The sequence below is a fragment of the Astatotilapia calliptera genome, chromosome 4 (assembly GCF_900246225.1).
Source record: "Astatotilapia calliptera chromosome 4, fAstCal1.2, whole genome shotgun sequence".
Lineage (NCBI taxonomy): Eukaryota > Metazoa > Chordata > Actinopteri > Cichliformes > Cichlidae > Astatotilapia > Astatotilapia calliptera.
Window position 1 is genome coordinate 15413754 of NC_039305.1, and position 17440 is coordinate 15431193.

General features: G+C 39.6%; 2 protein-coding genes across 8 annotated transcripts; one reads left to right on the forward strand and one right to left on the reverse strand.

The window, feature by feature from the left end:
• Positions 1–662: 662 nt before the first annotated feature.
• On the reverse strand, positions 663–11458 carry sdr42e2 (short chain dehydrogenase/reductase family 42E, member 2). 3 transcript variants are annotated; one of them, XM_026165019.1, is made up of 12 exons: positions 11237–11458; positions 10201–10645; positions 9466–9561; positions 7845–7902; positions 6593–6711; positions 6336–6411; positions 4771–4853; positions 4045–4182; positions 3874–3939; positions 3685–3748; positions 3500–3573; positions 663–1436 (listed from the first exon to the last, which is right to left on the reverse strand). In XM_026165019.1, exons 2-12 carry the CDS (start codon positions 10636–10638, stop codon positions 1188–1190), a joined length of 1461 nt encoding a protein of 486 aa, XP_026020804.1. In that variant the 5' UTR covers positions 10639–10645; positions 11237–11458; the 3' UTR covers positions 663–1187. The 3 variants fall into 3 exon arrangements, with proteins under 3 accessions (XP_026020804.1, XP_026020805.1, XP_026020807.1); XM_026165022.1 differs by having other exon boundaries at positions 1369–3414; XM_026165020.1 differs by having other exon boundaries at positions 10201–11458.
• A 53-nt stretch (positions 11459–11511) lies between these two features.
• Positions 11512–16897, forward strand: LOC113020797 (uncharacterized). Of its 5 annotated transcripts, none has more exons than XM_026165028.1 (13): positions 11512–11762; positions 12734–12759; positions 13062–13147; positions 13296–13328; positions 13425–13514; positions 13926–14194; positions 14307–14409; positions 14675–14777; positions 14857–14909; positions 15015–15093; positions 15316–15812; positions 16012–16205; positions 16314–16897. In XM_026165028.1, exons 2-13 carry the CDS (start codon positions 12753–12755, stop codon positions 16456–16458), a joined length of 1659 nt encoding a protein of 552 aa, XP_026020813.1. In that variant the 5' UTR covers positions 11512–11762; positions 12734–12752; the 3' UTR covers positions 16459–16897. The 5 variants fall into 5 exon arrangements, with proteins under 5 accessions (XP_026020813.1, XP_026020815.1, XP_026020812.1 ...); XM_026165030.1 differs by lacking the exon at positions 11512–11762 and having other exon boundaries at positions 12626–12759; positions 13926–13997; positions 14106–14194; XM_026165027.1 differs by lacking the exon at positions 11512–11762 and having other exon boundaries at positions 12626–12759.
• The last annotated feature ends 543 nt before the right edge of the window (positions 16898–17440 follow it).

Below are 17440 nucleotides of genomic sequence, written 5' to 3' on the forward strand. Positions count from 1 at the left end.
TTCCACTAAGACCACTTTCGATGAGGCTTCAGTGAACAGTTGATAGCAGCTGTTGTATCTCTCGGGTCCTTTGTCAGATCTTTGCAGACTTTGAGATACAGTTCATCTGCTGAACATATTTTTTTAGGCCTCCCACTTCTTTCGTTCTGGACTTGACCAGTTTACTCATATTTCCTTAAAAACTGACCGCACTCCATGCTGAGATATGGCAGTTTTTCCCCTAATACCTCTTCACGAATCAACTTGTTCGTCCACAAATACTATTTTATGTCGGTCAGATAGTGTTATCTCGGCCATTTAAATAGATTCAGCAAAAGATATGTGAACAAATGATGTGTTTTTGTATGACAGGCTACTAGTAACAAAGTCCTGACGATACAATTTAATACTGTCTGTTATGTGTTCACACAACACTCGTTCGTCTCTTGAGTTAGCTGCCTTTTTTATGCTTGAATGATTCATAAGCCAGTGAATGTGGTCAGGTACAAGGACTGGAAGCCAACGTGCAAGTAAAAAGTTTGAAAAACCTTCAGAAAGCCTGAAAAAATAAATTGTGCATAGCTACAGCAAAAGACTATAATAATGTCTTTGAACCAAAGAAATTAAGGGTGACTCAATTCTTTTGCACAAATACAGTATATGTAAATATGGTCTCTGGAGTTTTCTAGATGCTTTTATTTCTAAAAGTGTACAAAATTTGCAGCTACAATAATAACTGAACTCTATGAAATCACAAGTCTTTATGTTACAAATTGGAAGCATGCTTTAAATACAACGACTTACAGTTCAGATAATTTTCTTTTTGTGATATAAAGTTAAATGTTTGCTTTAAAATAAACCACAATAAAGTCAAATTCCAGAGAAGTCAATAACATTCACATAATACATAATAGTTTTCAGCCGCCTGCTAGACTCACGTTAAACTCAGACACACACTGAGGTCTAAACATAAAAACAGCGGCTGTCTTTGAAAAGGGGAAACACAGAACTTGCATAGCCTGGTATTCTGGAGACGTATTTTTGGAGCACGTTTAGCTGGGTCTGGTGATTTGTTATTATCAGTCAGTCACCACTTACATTGTCACACTGTAATCAGTTAACAGAAGCTGTGTAAAAGCAGAGTCTCTCATCTGAAACTGCAATGCCTGAGATGAATGCAGTGCAGCGGAGCATCAGTGAAGGAATGTTTAGTTCTGACAAATTACGCAACATAGCATGAGTATCACCACGCTGAAACCCATCAGAAGCAGCAGAAAAAGCCGCCGGAGCTGCCGGGAGGTCTGGGACAGGCTGAAAAGCGACGAGGTGTTGCGAGGCGGTCGAGACTTCAGGTATTGCTCCACGGAGTCTGCAAGGGAGTAAGGCTTCGGGCTGTAGCCCAGATCTCGGCGGGCCTTGTCAATTTTAAAAGTGTGGCTCACTGCGATGTTCCTGACCTGCAGCGGAAGAGATGAGGCATTTATAGCTTCTTTTTTGTTGTTTTTTGTATTTCTTAATACGATCAGAGTCGTCCAAGTTAAAGGTCATTCTGTCAGGTTAACGGCTCACATTAGCCTCAGTTTGGCAAACTTAGTTTTACATTGTGATAACCTGTGACTGACGGATGCCTCCAGTTACTGTGTCTTCTTTCCTCTGAGTCTAAGGTTTCGGCATGTGAACACAGACTGACAGAAGAGGTCAAACAGAGACAAAAAAGAGTTCCTACTGTCCCTTTTCTTTTTTCCATCCATGCGTCACATTTTCTTTAATGATTTCAGTCGGTACACACCTTTTAGGTCTTTGGAGTTTTCCTGCATGACTCATTCAAATCTGTTGTGTATCCACACATTAAGACCAAACTGCTGAATCCTGATTATCCTGCCAAACCTGACCTGACTATATACAGTATTTTTCTCCGTGCATTTCGAAAAGCCTTCAATTTTTCCTTGATTGTCTCACATGGAGTACATCTTGTCTTCCAGGAGTAACTCACTGCCACAGGCACCACTCCAGGACAGAGATTATAATCAAATGTAGCTGAAATGTGACCCATGCATTTGTATTCTCTGGGCTAAAGTACACATCTTACAAAGTACACATATCCTTCTGCAGCTGCTCGGCTTCTTACTAGTGCTTCATCATGGTTTTGTAGTTTTGTGATGTTTTGGGGTTTTGAATTCCTAGTTAATCTTTTCAATTCTTTTTCTGATTTTAACATTCTGCAGACTGAGTTTTGGATTCCTGCTTTGATCTCTTACAGCTGTGGTGATGTTGAGCTTTAGATTTTAAGTGTGATTTCGGCTGTGGTTCCTGTTTAGTTTTTGTTAAGATGGTTTCCTGCTGTGGTGTTAGTTTAAAATTCTTCATACATGTTTAATGTGAGTTTTTGTGTCACCATGTTTTGTCTTTTGATTATTTCCTGTTTTATTTATTATAATTTCAGTTGTCCCTCACATCCTGCACCAGAATCTTTTTTTGCCCATCTGCCTGCTTTTCTCTCAGTTTCTTGTGCTCTTTGTATTTGTGTAACTTTTTAGACTTTGTATTTTATTTATTTATTTATTTATTTATTTATTGAGCAGTAAAACTTCTCTGTCTCATGCATTGTCTTTTTTTCTTTACCAAACAGTTCATTTCTGTTGGCAACATTTTAAAATATTCACTTCAAGGTACTTCATTTGAAATTCTATATAAGATATAAGAATAAAACCAGATGCTTAGTTGCTCCTAACAACAGATTGATTCAAATTTTGAAACTGTCTTCCTATGTGCCTTCACAGACCAGGAAGAGGAAAATCTCTGCACATCACACCGTGCCTCAACCTGAGGGTTGCCAGGATCATTTGAGACCGGCCGAGAGGTGGCACAGCCATAGCAACCGCCTCTGCAGTGATGTCACTTCCTGTAAACTTCACCTCAAACTTCCTGGTCTGACCCACAGCAGTTTATGTTTTATTTACAGGGCAACCACTGATCCCCACGGCCAGCAGCTGCCTGAGAGAGAGAGCTGCGCATGCAGGCCCATGGTGCTCAGCTTTGGTTTCTGTCTCATCACACATTCATGAGGACCTCACAGGCCGCATGTGATGGAGGCGCCTTAAGACGTGTCGTACTCCAAGCTGCTCCTTTAATTTTATAGTTTTTTGAGTCAAGTAAATGTACGCAAAACCATCACAGATACAAAGACAGAATTAAAAGTTAAGTGTTCGTTTATCTGCTGAATTTAAAAAAGGGCTCACTTTAGTTTTTCATAATTCATGTGCAAGAGATAGCATCAGATGAGGGGGGGGGGGGGCGGGGGGGGCTGATCGGAAAATACTAATGGAGTCAGTCTCTGTCGTTGGAGAGACTTAAACATGAATGTTCTCATCAGACAGCGGGTAACTTCATCTCCAAGGTAGATATATGTACCGAGCTTGCCGGTGCTGTAACGTTCTGCAGTATAGAGTGACATCTTGAGTTAAAAATAGCTTTCAGAATCAGACTTAACCTTTATAGAAGAAGAAAGCTGCATAATTACCTCACTTCTGGTGAAAAGGAGCGGCACTGTTATCACCGGTCTCAGGACCACGTGCAGATATTCCACCAGGATGGCTTGAAATAGGAAGAAACACACACACACACACACACACACACACACAGATTTAGCAGCAGCTCACCAAAGTTTCACTCAACTATAGTGAAAGTGAAAGAGAGAAGAGCTACCTGCTGAATAGACGAGTGAAACCGGCAGATTTATCAACGGCTGGCTGTAGCCCAGCTTCTCAAACTGCAACAGAAAGTTGAATTCAAAACAGAGGTAAGAGCAGCTTTCAGAATCAGAGTTACTCTTCAGGTAATCGCTGGTTTTAGCTTATTCCTTAAGTCTGCTGACAGACGGAGGCATCAACTCACCAAAGGCATCAACCATTCAAACAGATTGACCGAAACGCCATCGTTAATAAAATAGGCCTGTCCACTCTGCAAAAAGAACAGTTAACATGTTAAAAATGACCGAAGCAGCTGTGAGGCCGGAGCAGTGGAACTCATCGTGTTTACTGTTTAAATTTTCTGAGGTGGACTCACAGCGACACAGCTCCTCTTCAGCGTGAGGGCCTCAGCTGCTTGCCTGTGGGCCAGTACCAGGTTATCTACGTGCACCCAGTTCATTTGAGCCAGGGGGTCACCAAACCGGAAACTGAACAACCGACGCTCCACGTTCATCTGAGCAAGGGACAAAAAGCTCGTCTTGCATCGTTTTCTTGATTTAAACATGGACACTAAACCCAAAAATGTGTCAAACTAACATTTTGGATGGTGATATCTGCACAAAAGCTGGGAGAAGAGTTGCAACAAAGGTGATGGGTCTAATTCAAAACCTTATGTTCAACCCAGTGTTTTACTGTCAGTTTTACTAACTCTGGGTTTGCTAATATTTAAGTCCACATGTATACAGATTAATTATACATTTTATTTCACATCAATTCCAGACTAGTGGTTACAGAGACAAGCAACCGACAGAACATTAAAAGTCAACGCTTCTGGCCTCTTGGCCGGTAGTAAACCCAGAACATAATGTAATCCTTGCAGCCCTTCACCAGACTGTGCCGACAGCCGCCTCGCAGAGGAGACACTGGAAGAAAAGGCATCCGTAACTGGATGCCAGAAGAGCTCCATCAATAATGCAAACTCTTCAGACAGGAATAATTCTGCCAGCGAGGCTTCAGACACCGCGAGATGAACATTTTTTTCCAGTGGCAGCACAGAAGTAATTCATCATCACTATAAGACACGCTCGCTTTAGTCCCTTACCATCACTCTGTGTAGGTGTCTTCTCTCCTCTGGTCCGTAGATGCCACAGGGCCGCAGGATGCAAGTGCGCAGCAGGCCTCCACCTTCACAAAGGAAGATCAAAATGTCATTTCATAAATATTTTAAAGCTTTTCTTTATTAAAATCTAATTGGGATTTTTTTTCTCCTCTAGAAGTAGTGGACTAAGTACATGCATTAAAATACCAATGTTACAAGTACTAAAATACTCAGAAACAAGGAAAAGGGCTGCATTAAGACTTGTGCTTATTTATATGTATTTATATGATACTTATAATGTATCAAGATAGTTTTATATGTTGTGTGATTAATTAACACAGATTTAAGGCAAATAACAACAACAACAACAACAATAACAACAACAATAATAATAATAATAAGGAAGAAGCAAAGAAGGAGAAAACTTCTGCAAGATAAATTTGAATGTCTTTTATGTTTATATCATTCACTGTATTTATATCATGCCAATTAAAGGAATTTTGCAATATAAAGAATTTTTAGCCAGGACATGGTAAGAGTGGGATTAAAAACTCCCATTTAACAAGAATAAACCTCCAGCAGAACCAGTGAGAAGCTGTGGCAGGTGAATGGAAAGAAAACGATTAAAAGGAGAGCATGGAGAAACAACAACTATGGCTGAACATTAAATAAGCCTGTGAAGTGTTCTTAAGTAAACCTTACATATAGACTCAATCAGGTGGAGCAGGTGCAGTGGAGCAGATTTACTTAAAAATGGCTTTGTAGGAGTCACGTATGAATTTAAGAAGACAAAGATGTGTATGCTGTTCATTAGATGTTTAAATGGTGTTTGTGTTTGATTACGTTCATTTTTTGTGGTTGGTCTCATGATTGGACCTGATTGCCAATACTAGGGATGGAGTCAGCTGGAGGGCAGAGGGGTTTTTCTCTCTCTCTTCTCATTAATAAGGATTCGAAACTTATTTTGCAATCTCAGCGAATCAACTGAATCAAAACAAAAGTTTGCAGACCCAGTCTTAGAATCTCAGTGACTTTTAGGTTGTTCCTGACATCAGTACAGACATCCTGTTATTATTATTATTATTATTATTATTATTATTATTATTATTATTACGCACACAAACACATGACCAGCTGCAGTAGATAATGAGACATGCATGCTTTTAAGCTTAATTGCATGTTGGTGCTCACTGTTGGCGTGCAGGTTTCACTGAAGGAAAGGCTTTATAAATCACAGTGTAAAAAGCAACAATACTGTATGAGAAAATGAGCCATTATATACACTCAAATATATACTTTACATGTGTGTTTAAGACATCAATGTCAAGTGACTGCTGCACTAATGAGACTGTTCTGGCAAGCGCCGAGTTTAAAACACAATCACTGTTGTATGATCGAGTTGCACACCGAGTCTCCATGGAAACTGTTGCCTCTGTCTATTTTCTCTCACTCTTTCAAACACACATTTTTGTTGCTTTTTGGTTTTTTTAAACACAGAAAGCAATTTTCTCTCAATGTGTCCTTTCCCATGTAATTCAGCGATGAGGCACAGCTATCAATTTCACAACCTTTGAGGGAGCCCCCGTTGGCTGCGATGACCATCTGCTCCGCAATCGCTTTAGTTCTGGAGTAGTGGTCAATATGCTGCAACAGAAACATAAATACCGCCTTATTATTTCCCCCTAAAGTGCAGAAAATTGCTGGCAAACGTGTATTTAGTAGAATTGCAGAGCTTTTATTGGTGTGACAAAGGTTTTGCTGGAACATTAGTGATGTGGTTTGTTATCGTTAGGGTGGTGAGAATGCAGTTATTTTAAGTACTCACAGCATCAAGGGGCACATATGGCACCGAAGCCTCATCACCATCCACAATCGGTTTCCCTGCAAACACCACGTTGATGGTGCTGGTGTACACCAGTCTGGGGATGCTCCTCTCCTTACACACTGTATGAGACAGAGGATCACAACAAAGAGAGTCAAATCTATGAATGCTGACATAATGCTCAATATGCCACAATGTATTATGCAGGTGTGCATCCATTTATAAAATGTCACTCTCTAGGCACCTTTCTAAAACCCAAGGTCAACGAACAAAGCATAAAAGACAAACAGTAAAAAGGATAATAAAAAAGCAGTATTAGAAAATAATTGGATTTAATGTTTAAAGAGAATAAGGCAGTATTAAAAAATGGGGTTAGAGTTTTGACTTGAATAAGGGAAGCAAGCCAGTATTCCTGCTATCAGGAGGAAGTGAATTCCAGAGCAGCTGAAACCTCTGTTCTCCATAGTAGTGAGATGGGGAGAGGGAATAATAAGGTGAGTGGTGGATGAAGACCTAAGTAAATAATACAAGAAGGGAGGAGTCAGGATATGGATACATTTGAATGTGAAAAGCAATATTTTGAAAGTGATTCTACAATCTATGGGCAGCCAGTGAAACTGTTGAAGAACAGAGGTGATGTGCTCTCTGGAGGGTGTGCGAGTTGTGATCTGGGCTGCAGAATTCTGAAGAATTTGTAATTTGTAAAGGGACTTGTTGGGAAGATCAAAGAGAAGAGAATTACAATAATCAATCAAAGCAGGGACAAGGATAGCAACAGCATGGGAGGTGAGGAAAGGACGGAGACGATTGATGTTGCGTAAGTGGAAGCAGGCGAACTGGGTGATGTGATTAATATGAGACTGAAACGGCAAAGTGCTGTCGGGGATGACACCCAGACTCTTAACCTGATGGGAGGGAAGGATGGAGGAGTTGTCAATATTAATGGGAAACTTGTGGGATTTGGTTAATGTGGAAGCTGTGCAGGCAAGTAGAACTTCAGTTTTATTACTCTTGAGTTTGAAAACATTGGAGGTGAACCAGATTTGACCTTCATGAGGCAGTCACAAAGGGAGATGAGTGGAAGGGTGAAATTGGGTTTGGAAGAAATATACAGCTCAGTCTCATCTGCGTAACAGTGATGGTTAATATTATATTTTTTATATATGTGATCAAGTGGAAGCATGTAAATAAGGAATAAAAGAGGCCCCAGTACCGAACCCTGGGGCACACCAGCAAAAACAGAAAATTTTCTTACCATTTATGACGTTATTGGTTCCACCAATGTTGACGGACTCCACCTGCTCTTTCCTCAACTAAAAGCCAGAGACAAAGAGGAAGGCTGTTACTCCTGACTGCATATTTTCTCTTCTATAGATAATACAGCCCTTGTTTCCACCTCTGCACAATAATGACTTTACATCCATCTCACTTAGGCTCTCATATTAGATTTGAAAGAAAATCAACTTTGAGAGCAGATAGAAGCCAAATAGCATTAAATATAGTAAAAATAGACACAAAAATAGGAAAAAATTTGATTGGATTTTGAGTGATGTACAACAGAAGAGCAAGAATACAAGTATACAAGTCTGCAGCAAACAAATGTGTCCATGTGATGGCAATTTTTTTTTCCTCACTGACTTTTTTATATTTGGATTTGGAATCCAAGGCTATGGAGACTAAAGATGAACTACGTATTTGTATACATCAATGCTAGCCACTGTAGATGAAGAAAACAAGGCATAAGCAATATAAAGAGCAGCCTCAGAAAAAGTCAGAAGCTACATCAGCTGACATTAAAGAGCTGAGCTATCTGGCTGTCAGACTGAACTGTTTGCAGTCAAACTGTTTGGTGGGCAATGCAGTATTTAAAAAAAGAAATTTGTGGTCATATGTTGTTTTGTGTTTATGAGCTCTAAAGCAGAAGCCGAATGGCTAAACGGGAGGAGTACTCATTTATAAATGTTCTTTGTTTATGAGCTTTGCTGTTTTTTTATGGAAACTTGGTTCCCTCACTGAAAAAAAGACATCCATAAGTCCGAATTTGGGGTTGTTATTAAAATTTCAAGTGAATAACTTGAAATTAGGATTAGCGTTACTTACTGACTTGAAATGCCAAGAAAATAACTCAAGATTAACCCCCATAATATCCTTTGAAATTCTGTGTTATTAGGTTATTATTTGAGAAAATAAAACAACATTTTAACTTATGGAAAGCAAAATATAGTCTCATTTCTTTTGAGGACTTGGTAGTTATCTTATGCGTAACAGACACTTCATTTCATAGCTATGGCACACAGCTGGAATCCTTTATAAGCGTATGAACTATTGAGGATATCCACACATTTTTTAAGCACTTGTCCAGCTTTTGGGCGGCAGGAGGCTGGAGCCTGTCACTGACACCCACTCCTGAAAGGCGGGGTACACACCAAAAATATGATGCATGATATTAGATAATGTAAAAGAAAAATAGAAAATAAAAATTACATAGCTTGTGTTTAATATGCAACACTGGGCACATTTATTTGTACATACTTAATTCATACTTTTTAACCCTTTTTGACTTACACAGCTAAAACTTACAACAGGTGTTACATGTGTTTTTAAAATATTGACTTTCTGTCTTTAGTCTGAGGATGAACCTTGAGGTGCTATTTTTCCTGCTGCTAGTAGCCTTAAGCAGCTCCTATGATTTGCATCAAGAGAGCATGGAAAAACAACCAGTCGTGCAGGTCAGCCTGTCATGTGTTCACGGTTTGAACAGAAAGCATGACATACCAAACAAGGCTGTTCCTCCACAGGAGGTTTAATAAGTGAAACATGACTTGTTTGAATGACTGGCTGTTGGGGAAAAAAAGCAGAGGAAGGCATGAAGTCACCTGCTCTGGGCCAGACATGCCATAAGACGCCGTGTGGAACATGCAGTCAACCCCTTCACACACTTTATACAGGGAAGAATAATCTCGAATGTCACTCTGTAAGAAAGTAGAACAAGACAATCAGATAATTAGTTATAACTCTGAGGACACAAAAGATGCCTAATCAGATTCTTCTGGGAGGATGAAGGTAGGCTTGTACTGTTGATTTGCTTGAAATGTACAACAGCAAAACATTAACACCCAGTGCTTTTCATGTAAAATGGTCAATATCTAACCCCTGAAAGGACAGTTATAATTAAGGTAAGTGTGCCAAGAGGAGTACAGGTGAAACCCGAATCATGCTTCCACCCTCTTTGACCCAGGCAGCAGCTGGTGCGCCGAGACAGATCAATCACCCGTGTCTGTTTCCAGCCAAGACACATACGGACCGAAGAGGCACGCTAACACGAGGAAATACTAGAATTCATTTCCTCGTCTCCACATGAAGTTGTGTCAGTTAGGTGGAAACAAACCATACCTTTATAACCCAAACCTGTGCTATGAGTGACACAACAGGCTTCAGACCTGGACTTCAAATGGCTTTTCATCACCATGTAGAGACCTGACATGTGTTATAAGATGTTATCAAACAATAGGTGTCCTGTGCTGTTACACTGCAGTATAGTATTAAGTGTTCTCCAGGGCAAAGCTATAAGGAATGTGTGGAGAAGAGGGGTAAACAGAGTAAAGCCATACCTGATAGAATGTCGCTCCATCGGGAATATCACAGGGAGGCTTATTCAAGTCCAGAAGGATTACTGAAAACCCTTCATTTGCCAGTTGTCTCCCAAGCCTGAAACCAAAGTATCCCCCTCCTCCCGTCACTACCACTTTCCCCTTTGGGACACCTCGGTGCTTTTCCTCTCCCAGTCTGGAGGCCACACAGTCGGGGCTGCTGCAGGTAGCAGCGGTGGCGGTGTTTACTCTGTTTCTCACAGCCACAGAGGGCCCCGGCCCGGAGGCGACTGCTGGGGCTGGATGGATGACCCACGGCTGCTGAGCGAGGTGGGCGATGTTGTGCCCGTGGTGCCCGTTGTTCTGCAGGCGACAAATGGGGACGCTTTGGCAGGGAAACTGCTTCACCTGGCACAGAGAGCCTCCGCTTTCAGTCATGCTGGGACTGCACAGCTCCATGGATGCTCTGATGGGATTTTAAAGAGGAATAAAATGCATATTCACTGTTTCGGAATCATTAAAAACTGACCGGTAATGAGTATTTATCTTAACTTTCTGAAAGTGTCCTGTCATTTATAATCCCTTTGTTTTCACATCATTCAAGTTCCGACAGCTGTACCACTTCAGAGTCTTTCATTATTTAAAATAGAGCTCAGTGCTCCTGAACACCACTTTTTTCTCTTTGTTGAGTTTTGATAAAGAAGATGTCAGAGATGACAACTGGTCAGACATTTCACTCATAAATAATAACGTTATGTTTTATAGACTGCATATAACACACGGATATTTAAGGGGGTGGGGAGGGAGGTATTCTGAAAGAAGAATTTCTGATACATATTTTTACTGTATGTGTGTATATGTATTTTTTATTTGCTTTTGGCCTGTAGTTAATAACCCCTTCATGTTTCGCCAAATTAGGCAGAATATCACGTGTTTTTCGCTAAAATAAACGAGCCTAATCTATGAATAAACGCAGGTCCGACAGCGATGACGTGCACTCTTTAATTAAATAAAAATACCTTCCTGATAGTCATCTCTATATGTCACATCTACTCACCCGATTGCTCCTGTCCTCCTCGCACATCCGTACCCGTGCTGGTGGATTCATGCAATAATACAGTCTATACCTCGCCGTCGGGCCCTCTCGATGCGTCACCTTTCTCACCTGTCACACACCTGCACTTTACATCTGCTACCGTAATGTCTGCAGGCAGTGCGCAGGCCCGCGGCAGCGAGGATCACATTTCTAGAAGCGCCGGATGGACGAGCAAGCACCTCATTTCAGTTTTTTATGTACGGAAGTTGTTGGGGGGGGGGGGGTGTTTGCCACACGGACGATCTGATTTCCTCGTGTCAGCATTGTTCCCACATCATCATAATTAATGTTGTTCCAGGTTCAACATTGCAAGTGACCGATCACCTTCTTGTGACGTCATTCCTTTGCGACTTCGAAATACCCGCCTTCGATTATTTCGAAATACAAGTGAAGAAGCGAAAAACCGCCGCCTGTCCGCCGAATTTGAAGTCAATTCGCCTGTCCGCCGAATTTGAAGTCAATTTAGGATACTTTCCTTTAATAAACGGTAAGCATTATACATATGTTCCTCACTTGGCTTGCTGTTTGTTTGCTAGCGATAGGCTACTTGACGACAGCATTAGCTAACCAGTGTTCCCCAACTTTTTGGGTGTTTCGTGGCCCGGGGGTTGGGTCAGGCAAAATTGCAGTAGCTTCCCTGATCATTTTACAAACATAAGTGAAGAGAATCTGGACTAAAAGGCCTAGACTTATGGTTGTGTGCTGAATCTATGAATCAAACTATCACCTGGAAACATAATTAACTGGTCCATAGCTGTGAAACTGGACATGAGTTCTTGATTCTATGGAGATTAACAGTAATCCAGAAATTTACAAATTTGTCCTGGTACATCGCGTAAATGTTGTCCCTGGGACATCGCGTAAATGTTGTCCCTGGGACATTGTGTAAATGTTGTCCCTGGGACATCATGTAGAAGTTGCCCTGGGACATCGTGTAGATGTTGTCCCTGGGACATCGTGTAAATGTTGTCCCTGGGACATCGTGTAAATGTTGTCCCTGGGACATCGCGTAAATGTTGTCCCTGGGACATCGCGTAAATGTTGTCCCTGGGACATTGTGTAAATGTTGTCCCTGGGACATCGCGTAAATGTTGTCCCTGGGACATTGTGTAAATGTTGTCCCTGGGACATTGTGTAAATGTTGTCCCTGGGACATCATGTAGAAGTTGCCCTGGGACATCGTGTAAATGTTGTCCCTGGGACATCGTGTAAATGTTGTCCCTGGGACATCGCGTAAATGTTGTCCCTGGGATATCGCGTAAATGTTGTCCCTGGGATATCGCGTAGATGTTGTCCCTGGGACATCGTGTAGATGTTGTCCCTGGGACATCGTGTAAATATTGTCCCTGGGACATCGTGTGATAGCTTGTAAATAATGGAATGAAAATTATTGATTGTTATTAACTTGTGAAAAAGAAGTGTAACAAATCCACATGTTATGTTCTTACACCCTTACAGAAACTGTGACTCCTTCACAATGTCAGGTAAATGTCAACTCATGTTGAATAATCAACCAATCAAGCCTTTTATTATCACATGCAATGTTACACGTACAACTGCAATGAAAATTTCACCCCCTTCTGACCATACATATATTGCTTAAACATCACATTGGGAAGACAGGTCGGAAACAGTTAGGAAGGTCAGAAAACAATTTAATTAATAGATGAGGAGGAGAAAAAAGAACTACAACCAGACAAAGCTCCTAGAAGACTGAAATGGATGATGGTTGCAGCATGCAAAAAGAAAATGATATCTGTTGACTACAGCATATGCTTTCTCACAGATTACCTTGTGGGAGTAGCTGGACCAAACTCTATTGGTATTTCAAGTTTGAAATCCCTGTTTGACCAGACTAACATTTCAGATGAGGTACCTCTTGACATAAAAATCCTTTTATGTTGTCATAAAACTAATGTTAAATTCTGCTTTAAATACACTTTATTGTACAATTTACTTAATGAATCGTGTTCCTTAGTTCTGTTTTTATTTATATGTATTTATTTATTTGTTTTATAAGGTAATAGATGGCCTAATCTATTTGCAGTGTGAGGTATGTTGAAAAGCTTGTTTGATCATAATGACATAGCATGTTTACGTTTTTTGTAATGTATTTGAAAACATAGGTGTATTTATGTTATTTTTATAGAATTTCCCTCACATTTATCCAATACCAAGCCAAATCACTGGAAAAATTTTGGATGGGTCCACAAGAGCACAAAGTGCATACTTTTTGAAGGTATGACTTGGACTGTGGTAACTATGTTCTTATCACAAAGGGTTTATAAGTTGCCACTATAAACAAACAGCATTTTCCAAAATTGAAGCCTTGTCAGAAGAACCTGAAAAATACCTTTCTGAAACCTTTTCTGTGTAAAGACTTGTTCAAAAGCAATGCACACAGATTAAAACATTTCTGTCTTGGCCAACTGATAAAGAACACCAAAAATTTAGTGGTGCGTGTTGAGTCTGTGGTCTTGATTTGTTTTGTACACACTATAGAAATTAATTAATGTAAACCAAAAATGACACTTTCTATATGTTTGTGTATCTGCAGAATTAATTACAAGTCTCACCTGACAAGCTTTTGCAGTTTTGCAGTGTCATTCTTGACAGAAAAACATACTTGTCACATTATTTTTATTTCCAGAAAAACATCTTTCAGATGTATGAGAAATTGATTGGAGCCTGTCTGGAAAACGGCAGCCACTGGACCTTGTTTGTAAGTTGCACAGATTTTGCACTCTCTCTAGTGCATGATACTTTTCAGTGTCCCTCATTAGGAAAGCTCAAGGCCCAAGCCTACCATATCCATCTTTTTACAAAACAGTTTTGTGACATACCCAAGAGGACCATAGTCTATATGAATTCATTTGGCGAGTCGGAGGTCAGAAAAAGTGCGGTGTTGAAAAACTGGAGGTAATTAATTAACATATTTAACATAACATATTTAATTTAATTGAAATCATTACCGAACGTGGTTATTGATTTCTCTATATGCTTTTTATTTGTAATAACTGCGATCTCTCAGCTCATTTGCTTCAGCAAGAGGCTGCACTGGAGAGTGGACCTTGTCACATGTGAGCCACCCACATCAACAGGATGGGAACTCATGTGGAGTGCATGTCATAATGGTACTGAAAACTATAGCTTTAACCTATATAAGTAATGTTTACATTTTTGCCTAGTCAGTTTTTAAAGCCTTAGAGGCAGGATGGTAAAATCTCAATTTTTTTTTTGTAGATTGAACCATTTCAGCAGTAATGCTTTGCTTTGGTTGCTCTGTTTTTTTTTTTTCTCGGGGGGGGGGGGGTTAAAAACAAACAAACATTTCTTTGTTAATCTAATTCTTTTTGTTCTTTTTTTTTTTTTTTTTTTTTTTTCTTCGTCAATTATTAGTTTGCCCAATCTCTCATTGACGGTAAAACACAAGTGGAGGAGTACAACACTGAAATCACAAAGCTCAGGTCCCGACTTTGCCACTACTTATTTTCCTCAATAGGTAAAGATAAAATTAGCTGCCTTCTTTTTCTCTAACATTGGAAAATGTAACTTGTACTTAAACAAATTATATTTTGCAGATCGAACTAGGAAGTGCAGTCAGTGCTGGTGTGTGATTGCAGCCAAAGACCGGGTACACTATGACATGTCCTTAGCCATATAGATTGTTTATTTAATGGACTTTGTTCATTTGTTTTTTGTTTGTTTATTTCTTCTTCTTTTTTTTTTTAATTCACAGGTGCAGTGCCAGAAATGTGGTGCATACAAGCACATGCGTTGTTCAAAGTCTGTTTGTGGCATCTGTATCTTCTGTGAGAGTAAGTCACAATATAACTAAACAATGTCCAAAAATGTTTAAAGTGAATTTTTTTTTTCGTAATTTTGCCTTTGCACACCAGGACTGTGTAATTAAAGTGGACGTTTCAAGATCCAGTTTTTACACAAAACTATTTTAGACATAACTGTGTCGTATTGTGGGGATTTCTCTTCACAATTAAATTGATATAGTGCTGTTTATATCATTCTTCTTTATGTAACAGCACAGTGCAGCACAGCAGAGGGAAAGGAGTTGTGCAGCATAGTGGGTGGCTATACAGGAGGAGCAATAGAAGTAGCCAGTGAAGAATGTCATCAGGGAAAGCATCAGGCAGCGAATGACAAAGGAAAAGTTCCTAAGGGAGAGAACATCTGCAGCAAATCGACAAGTAACAGTGAGATAGGAAGACTGACAGTCAGAGATGAAGGTACACAGACTGAAAGAGATGAAGGTACACAGACTGAAGACAACGAAAAAGAAACAGAAGTATACGGCACAAGTCTGAGTACAGATAATGCTGCTGCTGATGATGTTGACAGGATCGATGCAGATACAGAATTCCAAACTGATTCAGAAGGAACTAGTACAGTTTACAGAGTGCATGGTCGCTTATCTGTACCAAGCTCAAAAAAGAAAACCTACACAATAACAGAAGACGAGATCAAGCGCAGAATCAACGCAGAGAACATGTCAGTTCATGTTTTCAGAGGTTTGATTGGGGTAGATATACATTTCGTGATTTTGATGTCACCTGAAATAAATCCGGGTTACTCGTATCAATGAAGTGACAATGTGGCTGGAAATTGTGCATTTGCTGCAACATATACACAATTACACCATGTAAACAAAAGCATTTAACTTTGTGCGCGTGTGTGTGTCTCTCTCTGCTCTTTTGGTGTTTGCACTTTTTCTTTTTTAGGGCCGTAAAGCCAAACTGCCCGCAATGATTCTTGACAGGCCTAAGAAGGCCAAAACTAAAGTAACAGTGTTTAGTGTTCTGAGTGAAGAGGAGGCTGGGGAGCTAGCCCTCGGGTTTGCCGGAAGATTGGCCTGCGATGTCACAACAGACATGGTCTGTAAAGGCATCGACCATTCAAGTGCTGATATGACAAAGTAAGTTAGTAAAACAATATGAAAGTTGTATCTTTTTTGGTATTATTTGTCATTTCCCCGTATTTGGGTTATTGGTGTAACATTGTTAATCTTACTTTCTAATAACAGACAGACTCTTCTCAAAATCCAACACAATCTTAAACATGAGCTGACTGATTCCTCAACCTTCAGTTTGCTGACACACACCTTTGGCCCCGCTGCACTGGATTCTGTCATTTCATTCCTGTGTGAAAAACTTGATCTTGTCTCTTAAATAATGAAACCTTTTGTGACTTTTGTTTGTTCTGTAAATCAGAATCTTGAAAATTGTTCATTGTTGTTCTAAGTTTGTGTTAACTATTTGGCAAAAATGATTGGTTCCTAATCCAAACAGCATAATGACTGTTCTAACACATCTTAAAAATGCTACAAAGAAAGAAAATTATCACATATGTTTCAATATGAATGTAATTGTGTCACACTCGGTTTGTAGTAACTTTCCTGTTTTATTTTGAGTTTTGGTATGTTTACACTGTTATTTTTATTTCCCGTGTGTTCGTCTTCCCTTATTAGTTTTACTGTATTTAATTAGTCTGATTTAATAACTTAGAATTATTTACTTTCCAGTGTGTATATATGCTCCTCGTTTGGATTATTGTTTGTTTGAGTTCTGCCTGTCTTTTCTATTAAAGATTTGGACTTTTGGACTATTAGTGGACCTTGTAGGTTTTTATTCTGTTCAATTGGTAATTGACTGGGTTTAATTTAGTGGCCTGGAAAACAGGCCGGAGGGGTCTGGTCATTTTAACCCCCTAAGACCCGAAATCTTCCATGGCATGCATTTTTAATTTCTCTTTGATATTTGGGCCGATTGGAACCCGATGAATGTAAAAAGAAAGAATTACCAGGTTTTGTTTTTTTTACCTAATTTTTGTTTCTGAGAAAAATGAGAGCCACATATGAGGACATTAATTTGAAATTTCGATAGAACAGTTGCAGTATAATGTCCTCATAACTGTATATCAGGCACTTGTTGATCAAGATTTAGTATTTTGGTCTAAATAACCCAAAATGTGATGTCCACATGTGTGGACGCCAGGCTGGAGTAAAGTGTTAGAGCTATTTATACCTATGTAAACTTTTATACACTGGTTTTTACCTGTCTTGTTTCAGAAAGGTTTAAAAGGGTAATGTCCACAGTTTATTTGTTTATTTATTTGTTTGAATTCAACATATTTTATTAAAGTAATTGAGCT